We start from the raw sequence: 12158 nt of genomic DNA, 5'->3' as shown, positions 1-12158 counted from the left end.
TCTCTCTCTCTCTCTCTTAGTTGCTCTTTGTATCACCCTTACTCTTTCTTCTCTTTATCTCTCCCCCCCCCCCATTTCTCTCTCCGGTCCTCTTCTATTTCCCTGCAGAGACACTTTTATCATTTAATAGAAGTTGTTTTGAGAAATCAACTGAAAACTGAAACACCACAGTCAGTAATGGGTGAATGCCTTGTATTGAGTTATAAATGAACACCGAATAATGTCAGCAGAATGAATGAATAATGGTTTGTCGTAGTGATAAATGAACACCAACTAATGTCTGTGTGTTGACAGAATGAATGAATAACAGTTTGTACTAGTAATAAATGAACACCGTCTAATGTCAGTGTTTCGGCAGAATGAATGAATGAATAATGGTTTGTGTCATGAGTACATCTACATGTTTTTGTGGTTCAAATTCCTGTCAGGGTCCACAATGCCCTTTTATGTCTTTTGGGGGTCAATAAGTACCAGTCATAATCTAGGAAGAAGAGAGCTTCAATCAAAACAATTATTTATACACAAAAAAAATGGCCTTTTTTTCTAGTCAAAATCCTATCTAATCAAATCAATATTTTAAATGTAATCAGATATAAAAGATTAAGGGAAATTGCTTTTCAAAAGAATTTTCCTTTTTTTTGTTTGTATTTTCTTATTATAGACTTTTGTTTTGCATTGTTTTTGTTTTTTGTTGTTAGGCATTTTTTTTTTTGGCTTTGTATTTTTGCTATTTTGGTTTGATGGAATTACTCTTTTATGACTAAAACTGGAAATAAAGTCTTTGGAGAGGTATTGACACACATGCAAACACACACATATACCAGTGATTAACTGGGATTAGTTCAGTCGACTTGACTGTTCCCTGTAAATATATATGTTTTTTGTGCCTTAATCTATGGTGGGTAGTAGTGGTGGTGTTTGATATGGTAATATAATGACCCCGGTTCAAGTCAGTATTTGTCTGTATAACTGGGACTGAAACACGAAACAAAATGTTTTTGTAACAAAGAAAGTTGAAATTTTTGTTTTGTTTTTGAACAATACCTGTTTTTTGGTATTGTATTTTAGTTGATTTGGTGTGTGTTTTATGGGTATATAAATGTATATATATGTATTTATATGTATTTAGTTATGTGTGTGTCCACATATACATGTGCGTTGTAGGAATGGTCAAGAAGTTCCCTTTGGAACCATGTAGAGAAATCATAATTAAGATTATTATTAAAATAACAAAACTGTGATATCATTAAAACTGACACTATACCTTGACCCCCAAGAAACAAATTTTTTAAAAAGTCTTAAAATTTCAACTTAATTTTCCAAAAATGACCCATGCTAGCATGGAAAGCGGACGTTAACTGATGATGATGAATAAAAATGATTACAATTTACTTTTAATTTCTTTACGAAAGATTCATGTTAACCATTCAAAACCACACAGAAGACTTGTTATCTTCACTTCAACATTTATTGTTTGGTCTCAACATTTTCATCACACCAACTGCAACCTGGTCACTGACATGATTCCATTGTGTCTGTGTGAAGTTAATAGTCATTGTGTGTATTACTGGATGGCTGATATGTGTGTCTTCCAACTGATTTAGTTTCAACACATGGACCCGAATCAAGTTAGTGGCTAGACAAGGACACCTCTGAAATTTTATTTCTCCTCTCACCCCAAATACAAATTGCTGTGAAAGTCTATTTATTCTCTCTCTCAGATTTCCATATCTCAACATTCCCCTCCTCTTCATACTTTACGTAAGATATGAGAGCAGCTGTCTGGCTTCCGTGCTGGTGGCCCATAAATAGCACCATTTGAGCATAATCGTTACCTGCATTGCCTTCTAGCACTTGTGCTGGTGGCACGTTAGAAAATCATTCGAGCGAGGTCATTGCCAGTGCCACTGGACTGGCTCCCGTGCAGGTGGCACGTAAAAAACACCTTTTTGAGCATGGCCGTTGCCAGTACCGTGTGACTGGCCCTCGTGCCGGTGGCATGTAAAAGCACCCTCTACACTCTCGGAGTGGTTGGCATTGGGAAGGGCATCCAGCTGTAGAAACTCTGCCAGATCAGAATGGAGCCTGGTACAGCCTTCTGGCTTGCCAGTCCTCAGTCAAATCGTCCAACCCATGCCAGCATGGAAAGCAGACGTTAAACGATGATGATGATGAGAGTAGACAAAAAAAATTTGATTTGAACTACATCATGGGTAGAGGTATTTTCAAGTACCAGTGATATGTTGAGGGCTGGTTTGGGTTTTTTTTTTCCCCTTTTGTTTACATCTTGCATATCTAATCAGTTTTCTCTCTCTCATGCATACACACACATACATATAATTCTCAACCAACAAATGCCACACAATGGAATACAGTATTTTGTCCAATGCCACCCATTGATGGATTCCATCTGATTTAGTTACAAAATAAACTTCTCTCTTTCTTTATGCTTCTGCTTGTTTGTGCTGTTGTTGCCATTGCTTTTCCTTTGTGTTGCATTTCTTCAATCTTTTGTCTGTTGAAAAATATTTCCTCTTGTACAGCTCTCAATACTTCACCTCCTCCTCATTTCTACCAGCTTACCTTTGCTAAACAACAACAACAACCAATTGTACAGTAAAAGCACTCTCATTCCATCAAACATTGGTAGTGGTAAAGGCAGCGTCTAGAACTTTCTGGAAAATTCTTGTATTAGTATTAGTCATTTCCAATACTGACATTTCATTTTTGGTTCCTTTGTGCCTTTACCTATTGCTATGAGTATACTAACAGAAACTGCAGATTGCTGTCAGTCTATATGTGGCATCAACCAGATGTAGGGGTTAACAGACCTTCCTGTTTATGCTGACAGATGGATATTAGCTCTGATTTTCTGTTTAAGTTAGATCTTGAGCTGTACAGTATATTTCTCCACCAAATAAATATTGCATCATTCTGTATTCCTGAAAGGTGCTGCTACATGATTTTCATGAAGGTCAGAATGTCCCCTATTTTGTCTCTGTACCATATTTTCTTGAAGAGCAATGTTTGAAGAAGCCAGTGTGTTGGTACATACAAGTTTTTAAAGATATTCTTAATTTGGCTCATCTACGTCTTTTTTTTTTTTTGTTTCCTGTCTGTGTGTCTGGCATTAGAGCAGTCAATGAGAATCATTTGCTTCAAGCAGGACTTGTCTAAGAGAGAATGGCAAGTACTGGAGTTGATTCAGTCAACAGTTCCTTTCTCTTCAAATATGCGACCATTTTTTTTTTAAATAATTACGTCTGGGGTCGCTTATCTTAATGGTACAAAGCATTCAGCAATAATTTGAGAGGTGCAGGGTTTGATTCTTTGTAGCAGCTTGCCGGCCACTTTTCTCAAGGCAGTGCTCCAGCATGACCACACTTTAATGACTGAAACAAGTAAAAATTAAAAAGCTAATTCCATATAGTTTTGAAATGTTTGGAGACTGATAGAGTTGTCTTTGACATTTTCATTTAAAGAACTGAAATAGTTTCTTCCTGTTTAGAAATTGTTGGTTTATTAGAGAAAGGAACTGGTTTACCATACACGTCCTGTCATTCATATTGAATGGTTATTTAATTTTGTCCCATGTTGTTCCTTCTAGTTTTGTTGGGTGTTTGGCTGTTATTTACTTTTTTGTATCATATACACCAATGCCAACCCTGCTCCTATGGTAACTACTGCTTTGTTTGAGCATAATTTCCAGTTCCACAATTCTATGCCCTAATTTCCTGTCTTCATCAGTGAATTACAATTTGTAATTGTCACTCTCAAATCAAGTTTTATATTTTATTTATTCAATGCTTCCAGCTAAATTGCTAACACTCTTTGTAGTATTACAAGTGTTTCCAATAGTTTTTGGAGGCAATTTTCTTTTAATTTCTCTTCTAGTTAACCATTTATTTCATCTATCACTCAGTATTACATCTACTCCCTGTTTTAGTTAACCGTTTATCTATCAACATCCATTTGTGTAGCTTCGTGACAATGAAACCTGGGCGTTTGATGTGAAAACTTTTAAATTATTTTGATTTGCTGAGTGGTCTCTCATGCCCCCCTCCTTCAGTTACTGCAATGGACCACCTGTGCTTTGTACTAGCTACATCAGTGAACAGAACCACCTCTGTGTGTGTGGTTAGTGCTGGTTTCACCTGTGTGCCATTACCTCTCCCTGAATACTAATTTACACTTCTAAACTCCAATTCTCTTATACAATCTCTTATGTTAACCTCTCTGCCTTTTCCTCTCTTCTGCTTTATGTCCTGAAACTACTTCCATGTTTGTTGTTACTGTTCTTGTTGGTGTCATTCAATAATAGCCGATTGTTTTGTTTAAACCCTGTTGAGTCTGGCTGAACCTGTTATAGACATGTCTTTGTAAACTGTGCTGCTTATTGCATGTATTTAGAAGCTGTTCTAAACATTTATATATGCTTTCAACGTGTCAATATATTTCCACGTATCTGATTGATTATTAGTTCTTGTGCTGTGTCATGTCTTTACATAATCTGTTGCCTACCGTTCTGTCCAGTACCAACTAACAATCGTTCTGTCTTACTGCTTAAAGCACACACTGTGGAATCTTTGTTTTTTGTTTGTTTTTTTTTATTTTTGCTTTTTTGGGGGGTTTGTTGACCATTGATATTTTATTTATTTTTTACTGCATTTTTGCAAGCCCATTAAGGGGTTGTGGTTGTGAACTCATCACAGATTTTTGTGTTGTTATTATTATTATGTATTTTTGTTTTTGTATATATATTTTGACATACTGAATTATGTCTCCTAGTTATTGGTAAACATTGTTTTTTTTTGTTATTGATTTTTATTCTTTTCATAGTTTGCTTTTTTTCCCCTGTTATATATATATATATGTGTGTGTGTATGTGTGTTTATACATGTGTGTGTGTGTGTGTGTAAGGATCAATAAGTCATGTTATTCATATGTATATATTTTATAATCATTATTCATATATATATAATCATTACATCATGCTATTTCTCTCTCTCTGCCCCTTCTCTCTCATATATATATATATATATATATTGTGTGTGTATGTGAGTGTAGTTATACTGTACATATGGTTATATATGAGTCTGAGTGTATGTGCAGCTGATTTTGTAAATCTGTGAGAAATGGGAAATATATGTAAGATACATAATGCAGAAGTGAGATCAATGTGCTGGACTGACGAGAACAACAGGGAGAATGGCCAGTGGGTGTTGGAGGAAAGAGAAAGAGGTGGTGATCCTCTGTGAGAGCCAAAGTTTGAAGTATGATCTTTATTTGAACTTTGGGCCTCACAGAAGCAATGACCAGTGACCGAGGCCTTTGACGATATCGTCAAGATCCATCAAGCCAAATGAAATTCTAGTTTGTGGCTGAGGCTGGTGTCGCGTAATTGGTACCTGTGCCAGTGGCATGTGAAAAGTATCTTTCGAGTGTTGGGCCTTGCTGAGGCAAAGTGGCTGAGCTCCTTTCGAGTGTTGGGCCTCACGGAGGCAATGACCGAGACCACTGGTATTTTGTTGTGCTTGAGAAGACCCATCATGCCAAATCAGACTGGAGTCTGGTGCAGCTCCTCAGCATGCCAGCCCTGGTCAAACCGTCCAACCCATACCAGCATGGACAAAAGACGCTAAATGATGATGATGAAAGCAAATTATGTATATACATATATACACAAATGTGTAGAGGTGTGCATATATAAATGCATGTTAAGATATTTATACATGCATTTGTATATTTTGTTGTGTCTACTCATATGACAAGAACGAATGAATGTTGTGAGTGCGAGTGCACATACACGCACATACACATGCATATATACTCACAGAAATATCTGGAATTTCTCATGTTTTAGTTGTACACGATTTTCTTCACTCAAGACATTTGATTCCATTATTTCTCTCTCTCTCTCTCTCCCCCTCCCCTCTCTCTTTGAAACAAACTAAAATAATCATTCTTTTCCTCTGAAATAAAGTCATTAACCAAATATACAGGTGGTATTTTATTTATTATTATTATTATTATTATTATTATTATTATTATTACCTCTGCCTTAGCAAAAGCAGAGGTATTGTTTTTCAGTCGTGTTTGTTTGTTTGTCTGTGGACAAAATATCTCAAGAACCGCTGGGTGGATTCAGAGGAAACTTTCAGGGATGTTTGGCCTCGTAACTGGCACAAAGGAGTCTTAATGACACCAGAAGACCTCATATGGGGAACTGATTCCTATCACAAAGGAACTGCAATAAAACTAGTGGTACATATCAGAAGGCAAAGATGCTATACATGTATCAGTAAGGATTGTTTCAGTTGGATGAACTTCAGAATAAAAGCGGGAGTTATGTGCAACACTGCAATATTTGGAAGAATTACCTCATCCTTGCTCCTGAAATTGGATCAAGGATCCTTCACCAGCTAGTTATATCCAATCGTCTTGGTGACAAAGAGGAGACAATAAGCAAGGAAGAGAAATGGCAATCTTAACACCACAGAAAAAGATGGAAAAGAACCTTAAAAGAAAAGAATTGGCACAAAGGGGAAGGGAGCAGAATGTCTAAAATGAAATCCATCCCCAGCATCTTCATTTTCCTGCTTTTTCATAAAGTTATCAAAGTACTGATGGGTTCGTTTAACTCTTTAGCATTTCAATTACTCTGTCAAATGTAAGACTTATAATGATCACATTATTTTGGATTAACCATGCTTCAAGATTTTGATGATGCAACTATTTTTTATAATGACAATGGAGGGTAGGTGTAAGAGGCTGGATGTTGACAGTTTGAACATAAAACAGGTAGGATATTCTGGGCCGTCTATGGTCAGTTTAGATGCTAAAGAGTTAGTCACATGAACAGTTAGAAACAGCTCAAATGTAGACTTGTGGTTGGGTAGGCTTGATTATGTGGAATCTGACAGCCAGATTGTTCAAGAGAAATACCTTTCCTAGCAATATAAACCTGTATATAAATTACAATGAGTATTTGGTCCTTTTCTTGTCCACTCTGACACTCAAAATGTTCGTAAATAGTTTTTAGGACAAGTCTTTCAGTTGCTGGGTGATGTGTGAAGGGTTGTGAGCATATCCGCTCTGACTCAGGCAGCTGGGTGCTTTCTTTAAATTAAATTGTCATGTAATTTATATCCATTTATTTAATTACTTTGTGTAATTTCAAAGAAAGAAAAGAAGAAAAAGTCTTTTACTTGTTTCAGACATTGGACAGCTGCCAAACTGGGGCACCACCTTGAAGTATCAGGTTGAGTAAATCAACTGCAGGTCTTTGAAAACCTGGTACTCGTGTAAACAATAAGTTACAGGGACATAACCAAACAAGTACAAGATTGGGAGATAAACACAGACAAAAATACATACACATTCATGTGTGTGTTTGCACTCAATCCACACTCTGTAAAGCGGTTGGCATTAGGAAGGGTATCAAGCTGTAGAAACCATGCCACAACAGACGACTGGGGCCTAGTGCAGCTAGAACTTCAGCTTGACCATCAATCTGAAGAATAGAAATGTGCTGCACCAAAATGTTGAATCCTCTCTTATTATCAACAACTGGGAAGGGGAGATAATCCCCAAATGCCCATACCTTGGCTCTGCCATCAAATAGCCTCTCTTGCGGCTGAGGTGAACAGACTTGTTGGATGAACAGCTTCAACACAAGCCAAACTGACAAGGAGTGTCTTGGAGACTAGTGAGCTTACAATGCAATCTATGGAACTGGCATCATCTTCACATTTCATTATCGACAAGAGTGGTGTCTTAATGCTTTCCTTATATAAAGTTTGAGACAGATTTTAGACATCAAATAGACTGTGCCACCAATAAGGAGGTCTTGGCTGGGCCATATACACATGTCAGTTGGGAGGGTGCCCAAACAAATGCTGTATGGAGAACAGGGCTCTGGTCAGAGAACTTGAGGATGATTTCATCTTTGTTTCAAAGATATCTAAAAGAAAGAAATGAAGTTTCTTTGAATAGACTTAGAAATGTGGAAAGACATTGCTAATGCTTACTTCCTCTCAGAGGAGACTGGAACCGGATGAAGGTTTAAAAAAACATGAGAAGAGAGACAGGTTTGTTGATGTAGAAAATCAAAACCAACAGAAACAACACCACCAGGACAAAACTAGTGGAGCAAAGCAGTTGCTGCAGCTGGGACTGTCATTCACATGTTGGTCTCTACATGTTGGTCTCTACATGTTGGTCTCTACATGTTGGTCTCTACAACCACAGCAGATGTTGCTTTGCTTAGAAGACCGAAGCAAGACTTTCCGTGGCCAAATCAATGGTTTTGCAAGACCAGCAGATGCCTTCATACATACATACATCTGTGTGTATGCAGACAAGAGGTGAAAGCTAGTAGGACTCGTACGGGATTAGGTCAACACTGCATATGTAGTTATATGTATCTATATATACTTATGTGTATTTGTATATATCTATATATACATGTCAAGTCTAATTGTGTTTATGTGCATGTATGTATGTATGCGTGTGTATATATATATATATATATATATATAATCAATTTACAAAAGGTAGCATTAATTCTATTATTATCCAATGTCACTAATTTAAGAATAACATAATCAAGGATACAGGTGACAACAGGCCCAAAAATAGTATGTCCTTTGATTAATTTTAATCCCTCGGCTATTTTAAATGCTAAGTATGTCTACATGCTTGAAATAAGTCAAAACTCGTTATTAAATCGATTATATATAAATTATGAGTTAGAGAATGTGCAACCGCCTAAGGGATAAATGTATCCATCTAATTGAAGAAACGTACACCCACGAGGAACCTAAAAGGGCACAAAAATGTAAGCCTAAAGACTTGGACTTTTTCCCTTTTTCTTTTCATTTTCCTTTTTCTTCTATCTGTATCTAATGCCAAAATTAGAAAGACACTATTAGTATTATTATTATTATTAAGTTAGTATTTAAGACAGTGAGCTGGTAGAATCGTTAGCATGCTGGAAGAAATGTTTAGAAGTATTTCACCCGTTGCTACGTTCTGAGTTCAAATTCTGCCAAGGTCGACTTTGCCTTTCATCCTTTTGGGGTTGATAGAATAAGTACCAGTTGAACACTAGGGTCAATGTAATTGACTTATCCCCTTTCCCACAATTTCTAGCCTCGTGCCTAATTCTGAAATCATTATTGTTATTATTATTATTATTATTATTATAGGCAGTGAGCTGTTGGAATCATTAGATCACGCTGGACAGCATTTTGTCAGTCTTTACAATCTGAGTTCCAATTCTGCTGAGGTCAGTTTTGCTTTTCATCGTTTTGGGGGTCGATGAAATAAATACCAGTTGAACACTGGGATTGATATAATCAACTAGTCACTGCTCTGCCCCACCCCCAAATTTCAGACCTTGTGCCTATAGTAAAAAGGATTATTATTATTTGTTTTGTTTTTTACTATTTCCCCAGGTAAATCTATTGACCAAGGCGCTGAATGACAAGAACAAATATATAACAATGCTGGAAGCTTCTATTGAAAGACTTGGCCAAATGTTGGCCCAACCACAGGTAAGTACTTCAGTCAGCTCCTTTCACAAGGGATGGGCATGTCAGTGGTTTTGGTTAACAAGAAATGATAAGTGGCTTGATGAACATTGAGCCAAGATTTGTAGCTTTGACTCAATGCTGCTCTAACAAGTGGGGCTCTAACATCAGTAAGGAGGGGTCGCAGTGCATTAAAGCCCTCAAGGGTAAGACCCTGAAACGATGCACCATCTCTACTGGTGAGTTCTTAAGCCTACTTGTGTCTGCTGTTTGGAGCGTTTCAACTGGTAGCACTTGCATCTGCAAATTGTTTGCAAAGAAACTGTCTTTGATTACCATAAATTCTAAGGTCTTTCTTCTTCTTCTATCAAATCTGACTTCTGTTTTTTTTTTTTTTCTGCACCAGGGTTCCAACCCCGATGCTGGTGTAAGAGAGGAAGCCATTAAGAAGCTGGAGAGTCAGTTGAAGAGTCTTCAGCAAGAATTGAGGCAACACCATGTGGAAGGTCAACAAAGTCTGACCAGCTTGCGGACACAGCTTCAGAGTAATACAGACATCACAAACTCACAGAAGGTAAGGGATTGAAACATTGACTTATCCCAATCTTTTCTCCCCATAACTCCATGCAGGATATCCTCCTGAAACCATGGTTTTCTTTTTCTCAGGCAACTAATCTTTAACAGTTTTGTATACGCATACCTGAAGTAAATGATTATATAATGACCATACATATATATATATATATATATATAACATATGGTATAATTATAAACAGAGAATTTTAGCTATTTCTCCGCAGACTGAAAATATAATGAACAACCTTAATCAATTTTTGAACCTTATTGGGTTCTCATCAGAGGCGTCTACATTATTCTGACAGTCTCTCTCTATATATATATATGTATGTATGTACATGCATACATCCACTGCAATACAAACTGAAAATTATGTGCACTACCACCACACACCCACATATACATAAACACATAGATATTTGTTTATAGATCCATACTCATACAAAAATAATATATATATACACCTGTATACACATATTATAACTTACAATTATCTCAGTGAGTGGAAGTATTAATGCTATGTCTTTTACAGAGGCAGAGTTTCCCGCAATGCCATCCACAAAAGCCAACACCCCTGGCACACTCCTACAGTACAACAGATCTCTCCCGGATCAGCTTCTCAGCATCTGACATGGAGAACTTGTTGAAAATGCCTCACCCAGTCCGTGCCTGGCCAAGCTGTAGCCACCTCGCTCCGCAGACGTTCTCACGCACCGTCCGCAGGCGAAGTGATACATTCGATCCAAAACTTCTTCCTGCAGGACAACAACAGCAGCAACAAAAACAACATCAGCTGTTACTGCAGAGTAACCATGGTAACATTCCTGTTTCAACCTTACCTGGTTGGTCACCTGATAAAACTTCTCTACATCATCTTCAACAACAGCAACCAAAATCACAGATGCTGGCCTCAAATTCTCTATTTGTGGCAGCTTCAGATTACAGTCCAGAGTTGTTTTCAGCTAGTGGCCACCTCCACCTTGAGATCCCACTCAAGGAAGGTGATGTCATTATTAAAAAAGGTCAGTTGTTCATTAATTTACTTTTGTCTTTCACTGGGAGGCAGGGCACAGTTTAAATGATATTTTGTTTGTTTTCAATAGTTCCATATATACATTTATATATATATATATATATACATATATAAATGCACACATATATAAATGCACACATATATATATGCACATATATATATGCACATATATATATGCACATATATATACATATATATATATATATATATATATATGTATATATAATTTTCTATTGTCCAGGACCTGTTGGTGCTAACGGTTATTGTGAAGCTTTAGTGAAAGGTAAAGTTGGCTTGGTACCATATAAATACCTACACCCAGTCAAACTTGAAACAATGACAGCAGAGGAACAGAGAGCTCTACATTTACAGGTAAGCCTCACTCAAATGAAACCACAAATACCCCCATCTCTTTGAAGTCCATCTTGCTCGTGTCTACAGCCTTGCGAGATGATACTCGAACAAATACTGTGTGAGTTGAGTTTAGGTGTTTAGACAACTGATATGAAATATACAACGATCTTTCGATTACATCTTAGTGGACCGGACAGTAAGTACAGGGGTGGGGATGGGAGGGGCGGGATTGGCAGCAGAAAGATCTGTTAAAAGTGGGGAGAAAGATTTTTGCATTCAGCTTTTCAGACAAAGGTAATTTAAAACTATGATTCTGAAAGAATGGGCTGATGGAAGTGGCTGTTTTAAACACCAACTTCCAAACCACAACCACCAACCACTACACCACACCACAGTCACCATGACAACTACTATAACCACCATCACCTAACAATCGCTGAAGTGTAACACATCTGTGAATCGACAATCATATCACAATCACTTAATTCTCACTTCACAATCTGATAAGATTTGCCTTAATTTCACTTTAATCTCACACAACTTTCAGTCGACAGAGATGCCTTCGGCAAGATGAGAGACCATTTGCCCAACAGTTACTTCAAATAAGTACTCATTCTCATACGATGGTCAACCAATGTCACATGACGGTCAGTCAACTGTCA

General features: G+C 37.2%; 1 protein-coding gene across 1 annotated transcript in view; it reads left to right on the top strand.

Annotated features, from left to right (window-relative positions):
• The window catches only part of LOC106868614 (repetitive organellar protein), a gene marked incomplete at its 3' end in the record, with an annotated part of 66638 nt that overhangs the window by 53204 nt on the left and 1276 nt on the right, over nucleotides 1–12158 (top strand). Inside the window, exons 18-21 of the mRNA XM_014913959.2 lie at nucleotides 9459–9557; nucleotides 9940–10107; nucleotides 10642–11131; nucleotides 11384–11514. Coding sequence (XP_014769445.2) covers nucleotides 9459–9557; nucleotides 9940–10107; nucleotides 10642–11131; nucleotides 11384–11514 — 888 coding nt within the window. The remainder of the gene's footprint in view (nucleotides 1–9458; nucleotides 9558–9939; nucleotides 10108–10641; nucleotides 11132–11383; nucleotides 11515–12158) is intronic.

The sequence above is a fragment of the Octopus bimaculoides genome, chromosome 14 (assembly GCF_001194135.2).
Source record: "Octopus bimaculoides isolate UCB-OBI-ISO-001 chromosome 14, ASM119413v2, whole genome shotgun sequence".
Taxonomy (NCBI): domain Eukaryota; kingdom Metazoa; phylum Mollusca; class Cephalopoda; order Octopoda; family Octopodidae; genus Octopus; species Octopus bimaculoides.
The sequence above is the reverse complement of the archived record's forward strand: the minus strand, read 5'-3'. Positions and strand labels throughout refer to the sequence as shown.